This window comes from Python bivittatus, unplaced genomic scaffold (assembly GCF_059951505.1).
Source record: "Python bivittatus isolate LINGU-HERP-01145 unplaced genomic scaffold, Pbiv_v1 ctg000570_np1212, whole genome shotgun sequence".
Lineage (NCBI taxonomy): Eukaryota > Metazoa > Chordata > Lepidosauria > Squamata > Pythonidae > Python > Python bivittatus.
The window spans coordinates 16,200,974-16,224,754 of NW_028277097.1; the positions used below are offsets into that span (position 1 = coordinate 16,200,974).

Consider the following 23,781-nt stretch of genomic DNA (forward strand, 5'->3'; position numbering starts at 1 on the left):
CCTTAGTTCCCCCCACTCCCACCCAGTTTTTTTACTGAAAACAAGTGCTTTCTATGAATGATTCAGTGGAGGAAAAAATCCAGAACTCCTTTTTTGTTTTACAAAGCTGATGGTTTCTTCTCTTAAACAACTCTGAGAAGATTCAGAAAAGTGGAAGCAGTTGAGGAGAGAAAAAGGGAAAACAGAAGCATAAAATTGTGCTGCTTGAGCACTGAATAATTTTATAATATTATCTGAAGGGAAATGACCTGGCTTTCCATAACAAGTTGGATTTCTCTTGGTTGTGTCAAGCCCAAAGGTTCATACCCTGTTCGCTGTTACTTTCCACCCTAGAATGGCAAGAAATCTCAGTGGTTTGCTACTCAAATGTGGTGGTGTGATTTTTGAAAACTGTTGAAAAAAGTCATTGGGGGACCACAGGGAACTACTGGAGAAAGAGGCACCCTGAACTGTTATCAAAGAAACTGTTCAAGCAGCTGTCATGGCACTGCATGCTGAATTCAAGTCCTTGAAGTCTTTCTGCCCTTTGATCAAGGTTTATTCTGGTTCTCCCCAACTTGGTACCTACCTCTTGATGGCTGAGAATTCTAAGACTGGTCCCAGCACATCTGCAAGGCCAGGGAAGGCACCAGGCTATGAAAGCCAGCTTTCTGCATTTTGAACTCTGTTACTTTCATATAAGCAGGATACTTACCCTTCTCTGTCTATTTGTGGAAGAGGGTGCTTGGGGGTGTTGCGAAGCTTTCTGTGGAACTGTGTGAAGTCAAGTTTTTCTGGTTGCAAATCCCAGGTGGCCCCGCTGGGGGAAAAATGGAGAGATAAAAAGGGTGAAAGACTGAACATTCAGAATGAAACTCTGTGCAAAATGGTAACTCAGGAAGATTGGGCATACTAATTTAAGGCTGTATATTGGGGTTGGGGCAGTCAAAATAAACATCCAGGCTACAGAAGTGAAGATTGGCAATCTGTAGAAGGCCTTCTGCCCTGGTGAAGAACAGAGAAGGCATCAGGACGAGAGAATGTCTACACTGCAAATTTGTTCCAGCCTTGACAATCAGCTGGTCTGAGAGTAAACAAAATTATACTTGTATTAGTCCTTTAAAAAAAACAACCCTGAATTATTGAGGCATTCATTAAGATACTTTGATGTTCCAACCAGTAGATGGAGATGTACAAAATGGAACTGAAATGATGACAAGACTGACAGAGCAAAATGTGAATTAAAAAAGAGTGATGGAATTCAGAGAAGTTGTGGAACCTTGAAATGACATCTGAATATGGACCCTCTTCTGATAGATGAAGGGGGCACGCAAGGCCAGGAGGCCAAAGTTGACCCTTCAAGTATCAGGAGTCGCTTTGTGTGAGATGGGCAGCTATATGAATGTAATATAAAAGAATATATAAATATAAGAAAGAAAGAAAAAAAGAAAGAAAGAAAGAAAGAAAGAAAGAAAGAGAGAGAGAGAGAGAGAGAGAGAAAGGAAGAGACAAAAAGAAGAAAGAAAAAAAACAAAGAAAAAGAAAGAAGAAAAAAGAAAGAGAAAGAGAAAGAGAAAGAGAAAGAAAGAGAAAGAGAAAGAGAAAGAAAGAAAGAAAGAAAAAAGAAAGAGGAAGAAAGAAAGAGGAAGAGAAAGAGAGAGAGTGAGAGAGAGAGACCGATTGACCAAGGGAGGTCTGTAGGAAGAGAAGAACAGAACACCTGCTTTACACGTGTATGCTCATGTTCCTGTCACTCAAAACAGGTCTCTTTTCCCCAGCTCTATTTGTAAATTTGGTGAACCACAGCTAATTATGGTGGTCGAGCCAGAGCCAAAAGGACCAGTGGCTTAGCAGCTGCCTATGTTCCTAGCCCTTTTCAGTTGCTGCTCCCCTTGCTGAATCTCAGAAAAGCCAACACATCTTTTTTTTTTTTTCCCCAGGAGGCCTTAAAGGTGGAAATGTGAGCTGTTCCCTTTTGGGGGGGTTAATTAGAATTATTTTATTCCTCTCTGGTGCTAAACTGTGCTTGTATTATGTTGTTTATTACAGAGAGGGCATATGTTAACCTTGATGACAAAAATGGGGTATGTAAACCACTCAGAGCTGGCATCAATTGGAGTGCCATAGGAAGCCCTGCAAATAAATAAATAAATACATGCGTTTAAAGCAGTTAATTCATCAATTAATTAATTAATCAATTCTGCATATGAATAAAACAGTTGTGTTGAAGGAAGAATACTTTTCTTCATACCTGAATCGCTAAAGGAATTAATGGAATAATCTGTATTTCTAATATCCAATGGTATATCTTAGGCATTAAGTATTAATATTAAATATTATAATATAATATAATATAATATAATATAATATAATATAATATAATATAATATAATATAATATAATATAATATAATATAATGGTATAAATATTAGGTAACAGAATTGCAAGATTCTGTTAATGTAACCTTACAATAAAGATAGAACTGGTACTCCTGGTGATGCTTCTTCTCTGGACTACCTCAAGGGGCTAACATCAATCTTGCAAGACTGACCGTATTTCTCCCCTCCTTTCCTTTTACTCTCCAGAAAACTAGGGAGGGTCCCTTTTCCATGCCCTCCCTCCTTCTGTGGGCTGAGACAGCTTTTACAAGCCGGTTGTCCTGTCTGGGGCTCTCCCTCCTGTCTCCCAAGGTCATTCCCACAGACCATTACAATTTGCTGGAACCCAGAAGCAGGACTTCTCTGTCACTGCTTCAGCCCTCCTGAGATCCGTATGGCCCCCAGCCTGACCTTAATTAACAACCCCTTCAAACTTGGTTGTCTTTAAGGCCTTGGGCTAACTGTGATGGAATGGTTTGGTGAAGAGGATGAGACTGGCACCACCCTAAGGAATTTGCAGTGTTTGCTTGCTGGCTTGGGGAGTTTAGATTCAGTCTGGCGAGATTTCTGTCTTGTAGGTGAAAGCTAATAAATGCTATAGAACCATATCTGTACTGCCTCGTAGAGTTCTTTGGGCTGAACCTGACATCAATCTCGCCAGACTCCTCCTCTTCACCTTCCCACGCTCTTTCTGGGGGCTAAGGAAATGCTTATCTCCCCGAGCGTGGCCTTCACCAAACCATTCCATCACACTAACCAAGGGTGGAGTCTTCCACAGTACTCCTGTCATGTGGGAATATGCCAAGTCTTCTGTGTTATACTACCTTTTGGACATGGTTGGTTTTTTATCAGTTTTTAACATTCTACGCTGCCCAGAATTCAAATCCAACATGATTTGGATTTCTATCCCACTTTTCTAAGCTCTTTGCACAAAAAATAATTGGTTTTTGGGATTTGGGGATTAAAAAAGGACTGAGGTTGGGAAAAAGATTAAGATGATAATTACTCAATAGAAAGAACGTCAGAAGACATAATGGTATGTTTTTTTTTTCTTATCCCTTTCTTTTTCCTTTAATTCTTATTTTCAGTCCTTGCTTTTATTTGTTCTGTATTCTTTTATTATATTGAAAAACACTCATTTTATATATATAATATATATCAGTGTTTCTCAACCTTGGCCACTTGAAGATGTGTGGACTTCAATTCCCAGATTCCCCAGCCAGCATTTATACAGTACTGTGCAAAAGTTTTAGGCAGGTGTGAAAAAATGCTATAAAGTAAGAATGCTTTCAAAAGTATATACTGTAATTGTTTATGTTCATCAATTTACAAAATGCAAAGTGAGCAAACAGAAGAAAAACCCAGATCAAATCAATATTTGGTGTAACCACCCTTTGCCTTCAAAACAGCATCAATTCTTCTAGGTACACTCGCACACGGTTTTTGAAGGAACTCGGCAGGTAGGTTGTTCCAAACATCTTGGAGAACTAACCACAGATCTATGGATGTAGGCTGCCTCAAATCTTTCTGTCTCTTCATGTAATCCCAGACAGACTCGATGATGTTGAGAACAGGGCTCTGGGGGGGCCAAACCATCACTTCCAGGACTCCTTCTTCTTCTTCACGCTGAAAAGAGTTCTGAATGACGTTGACTGCATGTTTGGGGTCGTTGTACTGGTGCAGAATAAATTTGGGGCCAATCACACGCCTCCCTGATGGTATGGCATGATGGATAAGGATCTGCCTGTATTTCTCAGCATTGAGGACACCATTGATCTTGACCAAATCTCCAACTCCATTTGCAGAAACGCAGCCCCAGACTTGCAAGGAACCTCCACCATGCTTCACTCTTGCCTGCAGACACTCATTATTGTACCACTCTCGAGCCCTTTGGCAAACAAACTGGCTCCTGCTATAGCCAAATATTTCAGATTTGGACTCATCAGTCCAGAGCACCTGCTGCCATTTTTCTGCACCCCAGTTCCTATGTTTCTGTGCACAGTTGAGTCGCTTAGCCTTGTTTCCATGTCAGAGGTATGGCTTTCTGGCCGCAATTCTTCCATGAAGACCACTTCTGGCCAGACTTCTCTGGACGGTAGATGGGTGTACCTGGGTCCCACTGGTTTCCACCAGTTCTGTGCTGATGGCACTGCTGGACATCTTCCCATGTCAAAGGGAAGTAAGCATGATGTGTCTTCCATCTGCTGCATTAAGTTTCCTTGGCTGACCACTGCGTCTACGGTCCTCAACGTTGCCCGTTTCTTTGTGCTTCTTCAAAAGAGCTTGAACAGCACATCTCAAAACCCCAGTCTGCTTTGACATTTTTGCCTGGGAGAGACCTTGCTGATGCAATCCAACTACCTTGTGTCTTGTTGCTGTGCTCGGTCTTGCCACGGTGTATGACCTGTGACATGAAACTGTCTTCCACAACCTCACCTTAGTAGCAGAGTTTGGCTGTTCCTCACCCAGTTTTAAGCCTCCCACACAGCTGCTTCTGTTTCAGTTAATGACCGTGTTTCAACCTACATATGAAACTGATAATCATTAGCACCTACTTGGTATAATTGGTTAATCATACACCTGACTCTAATACTACAAGATCCCTGACTTTGTGCAAGTATACAAAGTGTGCAAGTGTAAGAATTGATGCTGGTTTGAAGTCAAAGGATAGTCACACCAAATATTGATTTGATTTAGATTTCTCTTCTGTTTGCTCACTTTGCATTTTGTAAATTGATAAACATAAACAGTTACAATATATATTTTTGAAAGCATTCTTTCTTTACAGCATTTTTTCACACCTACCTAAAACTTTTGCACAGTACTGTATATCGATACAAATGCTGGCTGGGAAATTGATATATAAACACTGGAGCTTTAACTGTGGAATGCTTTGACAGTTACCAGTTGCAAGCCAGAATATTGATCAGGTTAGTGAACAGAAAGTGAAAGCAAGCTTACCTGAAAGATTCAAGAGTATTGGCTGCCCAAATATCTGTCCCCAACATGTCCTGGGAGTTGTCTTTGTTGCCATTCTAAAAACAAAGTAAACAAGATGGCAGAGTTGTTTTCTTGTCTGTTAAATGTTCACTGTGCAGCTTGTTCAACCCAAGCAGGACCCACTCTCAGCTCTGGCCAACCATGTGAACCAAAGAAAATGAGATCCATTTTAGATAATAGATTGAAAAAAATACAGGTGGTCCTCGTTTAATGACCACTCACTCAGCAACCATTTGAACTTACAATGGAGTGGAATGAGCGGTAGTTATGACCGGTCCTCGTACTTATGGCCGTTGCAGTGTCCCCGTGGTCACATGATCGCCATTTGTGACTTTCTTTGTTGGCTTCCTACAAGCAAAATCAATGGGGAAGCCGGCAGGTGGTCACAAATGGTGAACACATGACATCCTTGCTTAACGACCTGCAGTGATTTGCAACCAGAAGTGCCAGAATTTCTGTGGCTAAGCAGCATAGTCATGTGATGTCATGCTTTATGATGGCATTGCTTAGCCATGGAAATTGCAGTCCCAATTGCTGTCGTTAAGTGAGGACTACCTGTAGATAAATGAGTTGTAACTGAATCCTGCTACCAAGTTGCATATTTACCCAAAAGGAAATATTTCCCCACCCTTAAATAATTACCTAAGACTTGACATCCCCATATACTCACTGATGTGAACAGAAGAAGCTGTTGAAAATAAAGAAATGGGCAGGAATGACTGTGGAGATTATCGCTCAAAAGCATGGATGCCTTTCAGGTTTGGCTTGAAAATGTCAAGTTTGGCTTGAAGCTGAGCAATGGCTTAGAAGGGTCTGTTTCTCTGGTGAACTTAATTCTTTTTCTAAATGCTCAGCAGAGATTCTCTGTCCTTTCTTTCTGTTTTCATCTAGAGAGCTTGTCCCCTTGCCTCATCTTCACCCAGTTTAATTCCTTTCTCTTCTCTTTCCTTCCCCTTATTCCATCGTATTTCCTTCCCACCCACATTTTTCTACTTCTGTTGGAAGGAGAGAAAGAATTTGGGGCTGTGGCCTGTTTCTGTAAGAGTAGTCTGTGTATCAGGGAGGTAATGATGGGTATATGCAGAAGGGAGAACATTTAATTTTATAAACTGGATATCTTCATTTACAAGCAATTAATTTTAATTAATAGCACACACACACATACAAGCATATGTATGTAAACACACAAATACATACACACACACACACGCACACGTAAGTATGGCGCACCCAAACATGTATTCAATTGACATCTGCCTTTCTGTAACTTGATTCCATCATTCCACTGTTGTGTAGCCTAAGCTCATAAAAACATATGAGCCTCAACTCACAGAAACATATTCTGACCTCTTGCGTTTCAGGTTGTTTCATAAGATTTCAAGAGGGCTCTCTTATCCCCTCTCAGTCTTCTCTTTTCAAGGCTAGAAACGACCAGTTCCTTCCATCTTTCTTAGTTTCTAGTGCTCTGATCGTCTCCAAACCTGTCCCAGCGTATCTCAATCCTTAAAGTGAGGTGCACAGAATTGGACACAGTACTTGAGATGGGTTTGATTAAAGCAGAATAAAAGGGAGCCATACTTGCCATGATTTTGAAACTATATTTCTCTTGACTGTGCTTGCCTTTTTTGCAGCCATATCACGCTCCTGGCTCATATCCAATCTGCAATTAGGGAATACTCCAATATGCATGATTCTGAATCCTACGTGGATAAACTTTGTATTTGTCACTATTAAATTTTATTCTGTTACATTCAGCCCTTTTTTCTAACTGATAAAAACCCTTTAAATTGTTATTACTCTATTCTAGGGTATTAGCTAACCAGCCCAATCTTGTGTCAATTGCAAATCAGATAAACATTCCTTCCATCTCTTCATCTAAGTCATTAATTAAAATGTTGAAACGTAGATAACATATCCTACTCAAAGCTGATGCTTCTCAGAGGCTGAAGTTGCCTTAAAACTAAGTCACAAAAGAGAAGAGAATCATCCTCAGAAATCTGGTTTCCTACATTTACACCAATGAACTTTTACAAAAATTAAGAGTGGCTTAGTTTCACCCATTCACTTATGGACGAAAGATTCCTAAAGGAAGCGTAAAGATATACAGCTTCCCTACTGTAGGAGGAAAAAAGAAAATCAGAGGTAAACCTACTTCAGATTCTGTTCAAGAGGAGAATGTAACAGATTCTCATTTTTTTCTTTCAAGATTGTTCCAAAAAGCCTAAGTCACTGATATCATCGACACTGGCCAATAAACACTCACTACAACCACATTTTCCTGACTTGAATGAAAATGGATAAAGAATGTATTGGAATTCACTTGGGACAGAAAACGAACCCATTCTTATTTGGAATTGAGGGACAACTTTTATCAAACAAAACCAATTCACTCAGTCTTTGAGATGGTTACGTCTCTCTTCAGTTCTTCCTAAGTATCCCATGAAATGAGGCCACTTATTCAAAGAACATTCCTGAATATAGATAAATTCCAGACTATTGTATACTAACAACACTACTCAATAGTAATTCCTGTTGGGATTTATTTCCAAGGAAGTGTGTGTAATTGAATTCACTCAATGGGATTTACTTTCCAACAGAAACACTACCTTGGAAGGTATTTCAAGGCAAAGAAATACAGTGGAACCTCGGGTCACGAACTTAATTCGTTCCGCGACTCTGGTCGCGACCCAAATTGGTCACAACCCGAATCAAATTTTCCCATTAGGTTCAATGTAAATACGGTTAATCCGTTCTGAACCATATGTATTTTTTTTTTAAACCACAAAAATATGACCCATAGTACAGTATAGTACACTATGAAGAGAGAGAACGCTAACCTTGCTTGAGGCGTGGAGGACAGGAAGGCGGGTGAGGAGGCGGTTATTGCTTGGAGGGAGAGTCCCCCTCCCTACAGGAAGCCATGACCACGTGTCACGGCAGGGAAAATGGCCGCGGATCCTGTTCATCACCTGATACATAGTTCGCGAACGGAAGCAAAATTTTGTGAACGGTGCTGTTTGTGATCCGAATTGGTTGTGAACAGAAGCGTTTGTGACCCGAGGTACCACTGTACATTTAAGCATCAGCCTTTTTTAGATAGTATTAGTATAATGGTTACTTTGCTTGGGGAAAAAACCAACTGAGAGAACAGGTGAGGAAACATCATTCAAACAAAGCAAAACTTGCAATTAATTGTCAGATGTTAAAGATAAAAGGGTCCACTCCTGGTGACTATGTGGACATGTCCATGAGTTTCTTCGCACAATATGAAAGCGATCTGTCTTTTCCTTCTTCTGGGTTCTGGGATTAACATGCTCTATTAGACTGTAGACCAGCTGGAGTTTATCCAAGGCTGCTGAGCCACTGAACAGTCTTCCAAATCTTTTTCCTGTGATTTAGAATGTCCCAATAAATTAATGTACCAACTTTCAAGTTGTTCCCAGTGATTTTGATGGACAATATAGACTTGGTGCACAAATTGTGCCAAGCTAGGATTTGCTTAATCATCGCTTGTTGAAAAAGTTCTAGTGGCCTGGTTCACACATTATGCTAATCCACAAACCATGTTTTACAACCTACAGTGGTTGTGTTCTTACAACTTGATTCATTTGTGTAGTCTGGGCTTAGACAGTTCTATGGGCCCTGATGTTGGGTGGAAAATTGCTCTAAAGGCAAAAGAAAGATTATTAAAGGAAAACAGGAAATCACCCTATTGAGAAACTCAATTGAAATGGCAAATTGTCAAGTCTGGAGCAATTCTTCTTCAGAAATAAGAAGAATATTATTTTAGAGAACAATACATCTCAAGGTTTCCACAATCATGGACCACTAGATAAATATCTAGCAAATGCAGGGGCCATCCAATTAAATAGACACCTGCTCCCTATGTTTTTCTCTTTAAAAGCAGGGAATTTCACATTTTTTAGCAAATGAAAGAAGGGTTATGCTTGCAATTCTGCAGGCCTTGCCATCTTCTCTAGATGGGAGAAGATGGGAAGGCCTTCTCTATTCTTAAAGGCCTTCTCAAACTAAATGTTGCACCAAAACTGTAATCCAAATTTATTAATTATTTATCTTCAGAATTATCTTACATACCCCAAGCTGTAATATTCACACCTCTTAGTACAAACTGGCTGGCCAAGAATGTTCTTCAGTAGAAATCTCTAAGTGCTAAGAGTCTAGGGACAAGTGAATGTGCAGCCCAATGAAATCCTATTTTTAGATATTTATTGTTGTATTTCCTATTCACACTTTTCTTCTGGGGTTGCTTGTGGGAGATCACAGTTACACTTGGCACAGCACAGTTGATAGCTGCACTCAAGGTCTATGCTGCTTTGAGTTATATATATAAAAAGGATAACAATATAATAATAATAGTAGTAGTAATAGTAATAATAATAATAATTTTGTCTTACTTAACAATTGTTGATAAGAAAGACAAAAAAGTCTGGATAGTGGACATTGCAATACCTGGAGACAGCAGAAGAGAAGAGAAAGAACTGGAGAAAATCACAAAATACAAAGACCTGCAAATAGAAGTAGAACGACTGTGGCAAAAGAAAGCAAAGATAGCCCCAATAGTAACAGGCATCTTGGGTGCAATCCCAAAACATCTGGAGCACCCCTTGAAGACCATTGGTACTGACAAAATCACCATCAGTCCATTGCAAAAGGCAGCTTTACTTGGAACAGCTTATATCCTGCAATGATATCTTTAACGCCATCAAACAACAACATCTGCCTCTCCCAGGTCCTTGGGAAGGACTCGATAGGTGGACAAAAATGCCAAACCCAGTATAAATATCTAGTTGACTATACAACCAATCATATAATAATAATAATTTTTCACTATTGTCAATTTCCTGAATTTTAGTACTCAAGTATTTGTACTACAATTCGTATCCTTCAATGAACCTGTTTTCAGCCACTGATCTCTTTTTGTGAGTCAGGTGATTGGCGGTAACCAAAAGGAGCTGTGGTAGGCCACCTGATGGACCCTCCATGGATCACTGATGATCCACAGACTACAGACTAAGGCTCCTTGACAAAGAAACTGAAAATAAAAGTGAATTTTGGAGAGAGGAGACATAGGCAGATGCACTTGCCCTGCTTGAAAATGCTTCTTTTGGAGATGACCCTCCAAGTCAATCATTGGAGAAAATGCACCAAAGGATGTTTTTCTGTGTAAAAAATCCAATTTCTCTTACCTGGTTTTGATTATGAGGTGCTGACCCCTTGCCTCTGTAGCTGGACACACTGCCCTCTATTTGTTCATTACAGTCAACTGTCCACTAAAAAGAAAGAAACAGGATGATTCTGACTGAAACCAGAAAGAAGTATGGTAGTTGTGACAGCAATGCATCAGGATGGGAATTACAGAGTTATTTTTTTCTGGGAGGTCTGAAAGAAAGCGCACCTTCTTTCTTTGCAAGAAAACCATCACAGAATACACCTGTGTCAACAGGTGGCTGCATCTGGCCAACCTTGTTGGGACTTGAAAGCTAAGCAGGGTCTGCCCTAGTTAGTTCTTGGATGGGACATCCCAAGAAATTGCAAAGCACCTCCAGGTTGTCACCAGTTAGCAGGTGGCATTATTTAACCAATTGTGGTTGACCTCAAGAAGCTAAGTAGAGTTGGATCTCATTAGTATTTGAATGGGAGACCAGGGCTTTAGACTAGGCTAAAGTCAGATAAAAAAATATCCTGTCTCTATTTCGTATAACTCAAGGTGGCATACAAAATGCTCCCACTTCTATTTTCCCCACAACAACAATCTCTGTGAGGTGGGATGGGTTGTGAGAGCCCAAAGACACCCAGCCAGCTTTCATACCTAAGGGAGACTACAACTCATGGTCTCCCAGTTTCTAGTCCAGCACTTTCGCCACTAGACCACATTGGCTGTGAAGCCAGCTGTAGGAAGCCAACAATCATGTGTGGCCTTCCCAAAACAGAAAGTAATCAGGGGTTAAAATTAAGCTCCTCATTTTGCCCCTTAGAGGTCCTTGAGCCAGGTCTGATTCTTGGTGACTGATCTGACAAATATGCCACTCTTGACTCCAAAAATCTTCCTAGAGAGCTGGAAGATTTGCCCCAACCCACTCTGATGACCGATGCCATCACTGACCATTCCTCTGCAGCCTTTGGAGGCCAAAACATTTGTTTCTTTGTTAAAAAAAGGTGTCCATGCCTGCTTTAAAACATACAGCTTGGAATTATCTGAAAAATACCCAACTCTTATTCAGTTCTGGAATGTTATTGTTATTCTTTTCACTATGCCATTTTTTTGGTCTTTTTAACCCAATGGGAAAAACCCACTCCAGGTTCAATACCAACCTGGGAGATATTGGACTGCGTTTTCTCATTCTCTTCATCCCCTTCGTTTTTTTCGGTCAACAAGCCTTGGACTTGATATTCCAAAACGTAGCTGTCAATGAACCTTTCCAACTCCTCGATTTCCTGCGAACGATTGCTTCCTGCCTCAGAGGAGGCAGAAGCCACGGAGGAATTTTCCATCCCCCTCTGTAATGAACCAAGAATGGGTGCCCTACAGTGGGGAGAGAAAAAAGATTTAAAAAATGAACTATAAGCCAGCATCTGAGATATTATACACTGCATGTCTTCCCCCTAGCAAAAACCTCAGAGCTGAGGGCCATAGCCCACACACAACTTACACTCTCTGATTGTGCATCGAGCTTCTTTCCATCCTTCGTAACAGGCCTAGCAACGAACGTGACTATGTCCAAACCAGGGGCAGCATAATCTTAATGAATGCATCAACACTGTCTGATGCAATTCTTATTCCCATTTCAACAGTCAAAATAGGTTTCTAAGCTTTCATGGTTTCTACCAAGTCACGTGCAAGACTGAGAAACTTCTACTGTTATAAACTGCTCAGTGAGGACCAGCAAGGTCACAGGAAGCAGAGAGAGGAGTTGACATGCACTTGACCAATAATAGCTCCATGGTGCTCTCCACACGTGGTTGTTTCTTGCAAATGTTACATTATCAAGCTAGGTAGCATCTTCACTGCAGGGGGGAGTGGAATCTGCTGGTTGTTTATATACAGTAGCTTGCCCAGCCAGTATTGGTTGGGGTGTGGTCTCTTCCTTGATAATTCATTGATTAGGGTATTTGAATTAAGAACCTAAAGCCCAAGTACAGCACCAATTAATCAAGAAGGAAGCAATATCCTTATCAAGGGAGAAGCTACTATATACATAGTTATACAATATATAGTATAATTCCAGTCTCCTATACACTGATGACGTTACCTAGCCTGGTAATGAAATGTCTTCAGGAAAACAGCCAAGCTCACAGAATACCAAGAACCCAACAGTTCAACCCTGAGCTACATAGACTGTCTATTCTGGCAATTATGGTTTGTTCAATAAGCCAAGTTGAAACAAAATTAAGGAGCACATTTTGTTCCTTAATGTGTGAGTTAGTGCCAGTTATGAAAATCAACTGTTCTGGATTTTAAGAACTGTTAAATATATGTGTTATCATCTCAAAAGAAGGGGGGAGGGTCTTCTGAACTTCTCGACAGATGTTTTAGAAGGGCTGTCAACCTTTTTACATTGGAGATGCAATAAATGTGAAGGTACATCAATGTACATATCAAGCTTTACCCCACTGCAGGGATAAAACACTCAGACAAGCTTATAAGAAATCCAGATAAATTCAGATAAGTAATATTTATTGAGAAATTATCATACACACTCATTCTTCTCTCTCTCTCTCTCTCTTGGATGAGTGGTCTGGCTTGTCTCCATTTTTATAATGGTCAGACTTGCTACGGTATTGTTTTTCCACTGACGATGTGAGAACTAATTCTACAACACGTGTCAATCATTTCTCTCGTAGTTTTGTATTATGATAAATGTGGTTCTTGGAAGCAAGTCAAGATTTAAAGGTGTCAATGTGCTGCAAAAGCATATTCTAAAAATCTGGAATTTGTCTATTTATGAAGAACTCTGGGTTTATTGTGCTTGGAATGCGGCCAAAAAGACCATCATGAGTTCCTGGAAATATATTTGTATTCCAATTATCAAAGATTGGGTTGACGAAATGTGTTTACTCTCATCTCAGCCTTAGAGCTGGCTCTTCATTACTATAAAGGAAAAACTAGTCTATAATTCTGCGTGGTCAAGGTTCAATTTGTGATTTAAAAACTGAACGGTAAAAAATCCTGTCTAGGGGTCATTATTGTTGTAGTTGAGTTGTTCTATTGGTTTAGAGATTTTTTTTTTCTTTTTGCTCGTTTGCTTGCTTTATTTTTTAAAATACCTTGTTTTATTTGCATTCATGTATTTTGCATTTTGCTTTTTTTAGTTTTGTTAAACTGATTTAAACAATCATTTAAAAAAGGCTTAGCGTGATGAGCAAACTAACAAGCCCTGTGCAAAGCAACTGAGATTCATTTCAACTCACCAAGCTGACTTTGCTTTATTTTTTAAAATACCTTGTTTTATTTGGATTCATGTATTTTCCATTTTGCTTTTTTTACTTTTATTAAACTGATTTAAACAATCATTTAAAAAGGGCTTAGTGTGATGAGCAAACTAACAAGCCCTGTGCAAAGCAACTGAGATTCGTTTCAACTCACCGAGCTGACTTGCTTTGCTACACTGAAGCAAAGATGCCAACCCACTGGTCTTGACACAACCATTCAAGAGACTTCAAGCAGATTCAGACCAGTGCCTCCTCCCCTGCATTGGCTGAAGTGCCTGCAGACTGGCACTGAATCTTTCTTGGCAAGCAGCCCTAGAGGAGGTGGGTGAGGGTGTTCCCTTACACACCACTTACTTCCTGGCCAGAAAAGGTGAGAGAGGAACATGTGCTGCTCACCTCCCGGAAAAGTTTCGCAAATGAATCCGCTTTCAAGAACTGTCTGGGAGAAAGCCAAGAAGCCCTGTGAAACCCTCATTGGGTGCTTCATTCAAAGCTCTACCAAAATGAGACATTACATCAAAGCTTCATACAGACCTATCAGCTGATCCAACAGCTTCCTTTCTCAATCCAATTAACACCTATCATAGGGGTAGAAGGGACCTTGAAGGTCTTCTAGTCCAACCCCTTCCCAGGGAAGGAATCCCCATACCATCTCAGACAAAGGGCTGTCCAGTCTTTTCTTGAAAACTTCCAGTGGTGGAGCCCCCACGACTCCAGGAAGCAGAACCTCTGCTTCTCAGCCCAACCAGCCTCATGTGGTGGTGGCTATAAGGAAAAATTGGACAAGGGAAAGTTACAAATGCTGCCTAGAACTCCTAGAGGACATACATCTAATTCATCATCGTCGTCATCATCCTTATGGTCACCATCAGTAGCTACCCAATGCTAAAATGGGCCATTTTTCCATTTCTCATTCAGAACTCACAAGTTCTACCACACAACATATCAACGTTGCATGGCTCAGACTCGGACTGGAGAGAAAGGCCAGAAATTGCAGGAGCAACCAGAAAAGGGACATGCAACATAACCAAGAGCGTAGAGCAATGTTAAATCCTTCCTTTCTCTATTTTCATCATCTTGCACAGGGAGGTGCCAAAAATTCAGTTCCTGGGGGAAAATGAAGATTTTGCGCATTTTTAATTGGAGAGAGACCTCCAAGAGAACGTCTTCACTCCCAGATCTCCGGCAGGAACTATTGGCAATTTCCATGAGCACTTACACTGAGGATCCACAGGGAAGAAAAAACAATGGCCAAACAAGAATCCTCGTTGGCAAAGTCTACAAACAAAAGGCAGGGGAAGGGGGGGACAAAAGGCTCAATACTGATGAAGCCTGCTTTTCAAATGGGGTGGGGGGAGAGGGAAAGCAGAGAGAATCTCCAACTCCATTTTGTAAAGTTCCAGGCTGATCCCCAAGAAATAAAAAGCGAAAGCTTTTGCTACAAATGTGACCTGAAAGCAGAACCTATTGTTCCATCCGCTGCAGCAGACAATGCAGAGAAGCCATCCAGGGACCGTCACTCACTGGAGCTGCTTTTCAAGAAGTGACAGATGGACAATGCTGAGCCAGGCATGACATGTGGGAGCAGGAAAAACCTTGGCACGAGGGTGATGGAATGGTAAATCATTAACTGGTTGTAGTGGATAAGGACCACAAAGGAGAAGCGAGTACCTCCCACACATCAGATTCACAGGGCTGCTTTTCTTAATAAGCCTGCTGAAAATGTAGGAATTGGCAATTCCTGTAACAACTGCAGGCTGAATGTCAAGATGGCCACCATTTTTCAAATGTTAATAAATACTTACGTTCCAAGACCAATAAAAAAAAAAAACATTATTTAATAAGTACCAGAAAATCAAACCTGAGACTATTAGTGATGGGAAAGAGGAACCAACTGACTTCTGCAAGCCACAGCTCTTGCTGAGAACTTTTTGGTGGTTGCTCATGTTTGATCTAGTAGAAGGAGGTCAATAATATCTTGATCAGAGAGACAACTAAGATTTCTGACAATCATATTTATGAGTGCCAGACAGCACGAGTGGTATAATGAACAGTTTAGCAATATGCATGAGTCCCAATTTCCAGCTAGACCAACACTGTCCATCCATGTATTCATCAGGGCAACTGATGTTTTGGGCTTTCTCTAACACCTGTGAAGGTATGTGATGCTCTTCCTCCAGACTGGCCAAAAGGAAGACCCCTTCAGGTCAGCTCCTGCAGGCTGAAAACTTGTACGAGAGTCTTCCGCAATCTTGGGCCTCTCAGATCTGTTGGGATGTGCTGGCTGGGAATTTGGGGAGTTTTCATTTATTTTATTTACTTAGGAATTTATAAACTACATCAGTTGAGGCTACTCTAAGCAGGGTATGAAAGCCGCAGCTGAGGCCAGTGCAATAATAACAATAAATATGCAATAGCTTACATAACAGAAATACAATATCACATGATGGTAAAAATCGTAATTAATATAACATGCCTGGCACTGGGAGTTCTACGATGCTCAAGTCCCAAAGGCCTTCAGGAACAGCCAAGTTTTTATGAGTCTTTGGGAGGTCAGGAGAGTGGGAACTACCCTTGGCTTAGAGGACAGAGGGAGGGAGCCTCCACAGAGAATGCCCACTTTCTCTCTGTCTCTCTCTCTCTCTCTGTCTCTCTCTCTCTCTCTCACACACACACACATCATTGCACTTCCCAGTAGGTGGGTAACTTTCAGTTGCAGTCCTAACAGATCTGGAAGGAAAAAGGATGATATAAACCTCTCTAGCTTTGTGTTCTGATTCCACCAGAGGTTCATCTCAGGTCCTCACATGAAGAACAAAGGCAACAGAGGTTTTCATTGACTGCATGATTTCATAAAGAGGTAACTTCATAAAGAGGAAATTAGCAAGCTAAATAGGTAGCCCTTGAGTTCTAGTGTACTGTTTTTCATTTATTTTATAAAAAAGATGTTAAAGCCATCTTCTGGGGGGACCTCAACATACTAAGCAGAGCTACAAGATTACAGTCCATAAACATTAGCAGTCAAAATGAATCACTAGAGTTCTCTTCAAAGCCAACAACAATAAGATCATATGTGCTATTTTCTAGGTTGGACAACTGGGAAACAGGACTGCTACATACTGTAGTAGTACAAAGGCTGGACTACAACGCTTGGGTTACTACTGAACCTACAAAGCTTGGGCTAACATTTTGAAAACTAAGATTTCATACCAGCCTTTTGTTGGCTGTGCTCACTTCTTACTTCCTCAACCACGGTGCCCCACAATGTGTGGATCAATGTTCAGCATCCTATAACCACCCTCGTTGTAACTGCAAATTCTGCAAGTTGAAGTCTACACAACTGGAAGAGAACAAGGTTAGGAAGTCTGACTTAATACATAGTCCATCTCAAGACTCTACCATCTCATTCTACTGCATGCAAAGACTAGGTCTAATTCATTGGCAGTAAGTGTGAGTTATACCAAGATCACGACCAAGAGAGAAAAAATGGAAATTGTGCCAGAAAAAGAGAGGACCAGCCTTCTGGTGAGACACCTGTCTCAGATGGCTATGAAATCAAGAGCAATAATCTATTAACAGAACCTTGCTGAATTGTCCCTAGCTAGAAAAGATTGGGTGTCTGGTGTAGGCAGATTTAGATACTGTGGAGTCCTTGGGGTTCTCTGAGCTTGGTTCTTTTCCCACAAACGTTTCATTACCCGGCTAGGTAACATCTTCAGTGCTGGAATGGGATGGGGTTTTTTATATACTCTTGCATGCCCTGCCAGTGTTGTTGGGGGTGGGGGGGTTGTTTTGTTCTGTTTTTTGCCTCTGGTAGTTCCTTGATTAGGGTATTGTTTGCTGCTTGCTCGTGTGCCCTGTGGTAACCTCTGCTTATCTTGGTGATAATTGATGGTGAGGAGCTGTTCTGATCTTTTTGTCTCTTTTGAATAGTGTGTAGATGCTGTTTATCTCTATGTGTCTGTTAACTGCTGCCTTGTTTGAATACCAAGCTTCCAAGAATTCCCTTGCATTTTTGGATTTTGCTTGGTCTAAAATGCTGACAGTTTCCCAGTTAAAATTATGGTTATATCTGTCCATGTGTTGTGAGATTAAGGAGTTTTCATCATGTCTTCTGACTCCTAGTTGGTGTTCGTGGATGCGCTCTGCCAGTCTTCTGCCTGCCTGTCCTACATAGTGGCTGTTATAGTCCTTGCACTGTATGTTGTAGACAACTCCTGTTTTTTCTTCTTGGGCTACTGGGTCTTTCGGTTTACTTAAGATATTTTGGAGGGCTTTCGTTGATCTGTGTGCCACGGAGATGCCATGTGGCTGTAATAGTCTGTTGGTGGTTTCTGAGATGTTTCTGATGTATGGAAGTGTGATCCTTTTCATAGTTTGTATTGTTTGTGTTGTAGTAGGTTGAGTGGTCAGGCACTTTTTGATAAAGTTGCGTGGATATCCATTTTGTTGGAAGATGTTGTATAGGTGGTCTCTTTCCTTTTTCTGTTGTTCTGGGTTGCTGCAGTGTGTTTGTGCTCGCTTGAATAATGTTCTTACACAGCTCCTCTTGTGGGAGGTTGGGTTGTTGCTTTGGTAATGGAGTACTTGATTAGTGTGGGCTGTCTTCCAGTAAACTTGGGTTTTTAGTCTGCTGTTGTTTCCTCTGCTGATGAGGATGTCTACGAAGGATAGTGTGTTGTTTTCTTCCTCTCTGGTGAATTTTATTCCTTTGAAGTTGTTGTTGATGGTTTCATGTGTCTTCTCGAGTTGCTCCTTTTTTATTATAACAAAAGTGTCATCTACATATCTACAGATTTACATACAGATTTAGATACTGTAAATACTATTCAAGCAAAAAAGAGCTCACAAACTTCTCAAGGTCTTCTACTCAGCAAAAGCAATCCTTATTTATAGCAAAGCAGCACATGAAGATGTTCCTCTAATGACTTAGCTACTTGGAAAAATATTTCCAATTAACATTTAATCCCATGAAAACAGATATTTAAATGGATATGCTGACAGATTCTTAAAATATAGCATCACCAGCAGGCACCGTCCTAATTATATTAAAGGCATCTGAACTTTCATCTGCTCTATTTGTTCCCCAAAAATACTTTGCAGGTATAATGTGGTAGCCAGAGAGAGACTTTGGGAAAAGGACTTTGGCTTTCAGGTGAACAAATGCCACACAACTGTTTCTCAGTGTGGAAGTGGTTGAGGCACAATAATTTGCAAACATTCTTTTCTGAGGTGAAAAAAAGAAGTCACCTATTGTAATAACCGGGACTGTTTTGTCAACTGGTTTTTTTTTTTAAAGCCATAGTTCATGCTAAAGGACAACCTAGAGAAATTGTTGGTAGTCCTCCATTTTTGTGAAGTTAAGAGGGACTCATGCTGTTGTTTTGCAACAGCTCTGACTTAATGGAAATGCATACTTTTGAGAGTTGGACTGCCCTTCAGTGTCACAGAAATGAGTTATGATGGAGCTCTTCCAGCGAGCCTTTTGTGACTGAAGATGGACATTCTTTGCAAGATTTATATGGTACCATAATTATATGGTACTGTTTTCTATGTCCTGGAATAAGCCAATGCTCCTGCACAGTGTATTGTTTGTAGGGTCATGTGCAAACATATATTTGAATTGATCACTTTGTTTTCTTTCCAGTGCTGTTAGAAACCCTTGACATGCTTATCTCTTAGAATTATTAAAGCTGGAGACAGTTATTGATACTGGCTCTCCTCTGGTTATAAGCTGGCTTCTGTGATTCTGGAATTGTCAATGAAAGAATATAACCAGGGGTATATTCTAGGATAGAAGGACTGTGCGCTAGAGACTCTGGGATGCAGGAAAACTTCAGCAAAATTCACACCCCATGCTAAACTATGCTGCTTTGGTTTAATGGAGTGGATAAACCCAGCCACTGTGAATTGCACACTATGACTTATACTTTAGCATTGTGTAAATTAGGACATTTTATTTGTTCGGTGAACATCAATTAAAGAGGCCATAATTTAACACACTGGCTACAGTTGTGTCTCTTTTACACTTTAGGGGGTTCTGAGGACAATAGGTGACGTGGGTTACATACCTCAAACCACACTTTCTTCAACCTGTCTTCCCAACTGGGTTCATTCATGTCAATGACTCTTCAGTATAAGTAAGCTTGTTCTGAATAATTTTCCCTTTCCGTGTTCTTTTACGTTGATGGGGTTTTGTTGACACCCCCCACCCTGAGATCTTCAGATTATTACAGGCTATGAGAGCAGCATTTTAATAACCAATTTCACCTTTCATTTTGCTTTTATTTGACTATTATCATAAGAGTAAGGGGTTCACTTCAAGTAGACTCTGTTCTTTTTTTTTTTTTTTTTGCAAAACAAAATTCTGTTGAAAAGGTTTAATTTCTATTCTATTTTTAAATGTCTGGCTTTTTTTTTTTTAATGACCCAATCATTTTCTAACCAGATCTTCTTTTTAAAAGGAAATGTCTTAAAAGTTGTGACTGAGAAACAGAAAGCTGAAATCTTGATCTGAGCCTTGACAAATAAGAAACAAGGAAAAATAGGGCACAGATCATGGTGGCTAATAACAATTTGGTATAGTGGATTAGACGCCAGGAGACTGTATGTTCTAGCTTTGGGCCAGTCTCTCTCTCTCCACCTTGCAAGGTTGTCGTTGTGGGGAAAACAGGAGGTGAAAGCGTTATGTTAGCCGCCTTGAGCTGTGCAAAATAAAGGTGGCTATGAATCTAATAATAAATAAAAATACAAATAAAAAGTAAAGCTTCCTTCAAATTGAGCTCAACTCCTAGTAACATCGTGGATGCATCTGTGACAAGCTATTGTCTTCTTCCAGCATTTGGGCTTTGGTGGGTTTTTGTTTTTTGGGTTTTTGTTTTTTTTAACTTCCCAGTCTATTCTACAACCTTGTGATTGTCTAGTGGTCTTCTATCCAAGAAAGGAAGTGTTTTGCTACTCCCCTCTTTGGGGACAGTTTTCCCAAGAAGGCCATTTGCGCAGAGGGAGGGTTAAAAAAAAAAAATCCACGTGTTCAAATCTTAGAGCATTCATCTCTGCTGCCCTCCATCCTCAGTGCTCTTTGCTGGAAATAAAATAAACAGAGACATCTGATTGTTGACGTCTGTCCTGGCCCTGAGCTGGGCTGCCTGTCCCAGCCAATGTCAGCTCCTTGACCATCCTTGGCAGCGTTACCAAGAGGCGAAAAATGACTCAGGGGCCATTTTCCAATTAGTTCTGTGTGCCTTACAGTCTGGGGTCTGACTCCAAGCCTCCAGCTCTCTAAGTAGTAAGGTCAGACACACCTTGGCCACCCCCAAGTTCCTGCCCTGTTGGCCTTCCAGCCTTCTCATTTTCCTCCTTTAATTAAAAGCAACGTAATGGGAATGTGGCATGACATAAATCTAGCATCTCCCTTCTGGATGATCACCTCCAGGCATCACCTAATTCTCAAAGGTATACTTAGAAGATGAAGCTGGCTGCAGCTTTGGGTTCGTTCAGGAGGTCTGGCCAGTAATTAAATAAGAAAAGCAAGAACGTGAAATGCAGGCCCAGAAAAGTCTATATAGAAATGTAGCTCAGATGTGTGCAACGGCCTGTAGGATCAGAGAACAGCAAGGCTACCCTCTCCTGCGATGATTAGAAGGCAGGTTCTCCCATTTCTTTTCACCACAACACTCTTAGAAACTGGCTTTGAGGTTTGGGATTCAGGAGGTATTTTATGCTCGTTTATATCAGTCTGTGGATGTGCAATCTGGTCCTGGATGGAAATAAAGACGCTAAGGGAAAGTTAAGTATAGCAAATAGTAGGCAGTATTCTCCTTGGGGCTGGGACAGTGTTGTCCAAACTTGGCCACTTTAAGATGAGTGGACTTCAACTCCCAGAATTCCCCAGTGCTGGCTGGGGAATTCTGGGAGTTGAAGTCCACTCATCTTAAAGTGGCCAAGTTTGGACAACACTGGGCTAGAAGGAACCGTGCTGAGTAACCTTGCCAGTTTGCATTTTGGCCAATGGGTGCTTTGTAACTGGCCATGCTAACCATGGCAGCCATTTTGTGAGTACGCCTACAAAACACTCTCAAAATCCCACTTGCGCAAAGATGTGGCCTTCATTCCATCCTGGCTGCCAACTCCAGACCCTGAGTGCAGTATCACAGAGGGCCCACCCATTTCCAAATGGGAAAGAAAAATAATGAACATGAAAAAATATGAAAATGGCATATATATCTCCCCAAATCTACAGCGTGGTCTTCTCAGTCGAAAAGACAACTTCTCTACCTTCCTCTATCACCAGAACCTGACGTTGAGGAGACCCTGCTTTGAGGAGAGGTTGCAAGTGACAAAATGCCTTCTTCTATGGTGACCACACAGCCTCCGTTGCCTTCTGTCCCCTCCCGTCAGCCTGCCCTGCCCCCCTGCAGATGTGTTGGGACTGCGATACCCAGAATCCCCAGACAGCATGGGTATTGGAATTACAACCCAAACACATCTGGAGGCATCTGGTTGTTCCTCAGGAGAAGATAGCCAAGCTAGGATTTTCTCTGATGTTTGCTGAAGGAATATATCCTCCTTAAACAAAGCTGAACCATCCACTTCAGCAGAGTCGAATTCAGAATTAATTTAATATCCAAAGCTGGGTCTGGTTTTGCTCCTGGAGGAAAAAGAGGCCTTGAGAAGACGGCACAACAGCTCCTGCCCTGTTCTGCCTTAGCTCTCTCTCGAGGTCACATCTTCATTTGAACAGTTTCCCCAGCAGCAAGTCAGAACAAATGCGTCACTTAGATCAGAAAGAGCTGCTGAAGCTGGAGAGGGGAACCTTCAACCTGCCCTAGCCACTTATTCTGTGATATTTCTCATTTCTGCACTGGCGTATCAAAACTCTCCAAAAAAAAAAGACCACACGCCTTGTTTTCCGGCCTGCATCTATAGTTCAGAGCAAGACAGAACATAATAAATTGGTTTGCTATACAACGCACATCAAGGCTTCTGGCCAGCCTGTAACAAATGCAGCTTGAATGAGATGCTGCAAATTCTCCTCTGAGCAAATAGCACAAGGACTTGCACCAACATCTTGGTGAAGGGCAGGGAGTTCAGGAGCCACCCATGCGCATACGAAACCAAGGATGCAAGAGAAGGCACATGGTTTGGATCATGCCCAGCTAATCCTCTTGATAAAACACAGGCCTACAGGCCCCTACCAACTGGGTTTTCTACCCCCGGCATTGTAATCCGCCGCTGGTATTTACAGCACATTCCAGAACAGCAGAGTTGAGCAGAACAGCCTGCCTGTCTCAAGTGCAAAAGCGTGTGTGTAATGATACGTAGGCCAGAAAGCCACAAATAGGCTGGGTCAGCCATGCTAAGCATGCAACTGATCTTCTGCCATTTCAGGCAGCATTCTTAACAAGGCAGTTTCCATACCAGGTGTGAAAAACTCGTTTTTTCCCCCTGCGTCTTGGTTCGCTTTGGAGTTTTCATTTGGCAAGTCTTTAATTTTCCTCATGCAGGGAGAAAGAGCGAGTAGGAATAAGGAAAACTGAAGTGCTGCCTGTCTGACAGCAGTTTTTGGGATTTCAAGACACATTCTCCAGACCCCCCCCAAAGCCTGAAGCCAGATGAAATGCCAGTTGCTATTTTTGTTCACCTGCGAGCAATGTCCAGGGTTTACTACCGGTGCCAAGAGCAGAGTGCGTCGCAGTAGGCAGGCTGGCATGAGTAATGCAGTCACGCTAAAGTGGGAAAAAGAACAGGAGGACTGGAATTTTCACAACTTCTGACTTATTTTCCCTTACCATCCATCTGCCGCTTATTAACGTGAGACGATGTTTGAAGTTTTGTTCTTTTTACCGTGACGTTATTCCAAAATTTTCGGCTTTCCACATAAACTTCCACTTTAAATCTCTGGCATAAATCTCTTTGCTGTAGTCTAAACAGAACCGGTCATGAAGAAATTAAAGACTGATCTTGCTAGATG

The 23,781-nt window shown here is 41.2% G+C and overlaps 1 protein-coding gene across 4 annotated transcripts in view; it reads right to left on the reverse strand.

Annotated features, from left to right (window-relative positions):
* CTIF (cap binding complex dependent translation initiation factor) overlaps nt 1-23,781 on the reverse strand; it is a 150,458-nt gene that overhangs the window by 100,749 nt on the left and 25,928 nt on the right. For all 4 annotated transcript variants that reach the window (XM_088152919.1, XM_088152917.1, XM_025174733.2 and 1 more), the window contains exons 2-5: nt 11,691-11,901; nt 10,565-10,648; nt 5,319-5,392; nt 695-799 (exon numbers count right to left, since the gene is read on the reverse strand). In XM_088152919.1, the coding sequence (XP_088009045.1) occupies nt 695-799; nt 5,319-5,392; nt 10,565-10,648; nt 11,691-11,870 (443 nt within the window). In that variant the 5' untranslated portion in view covers nt 11,871-11,901. The remainder of the gene's footprint in view (nt 1-694; nt 800-5,318; nt 5,393-10,564; nt 10,649-11,690; nt 11,902-23,781) is intronic.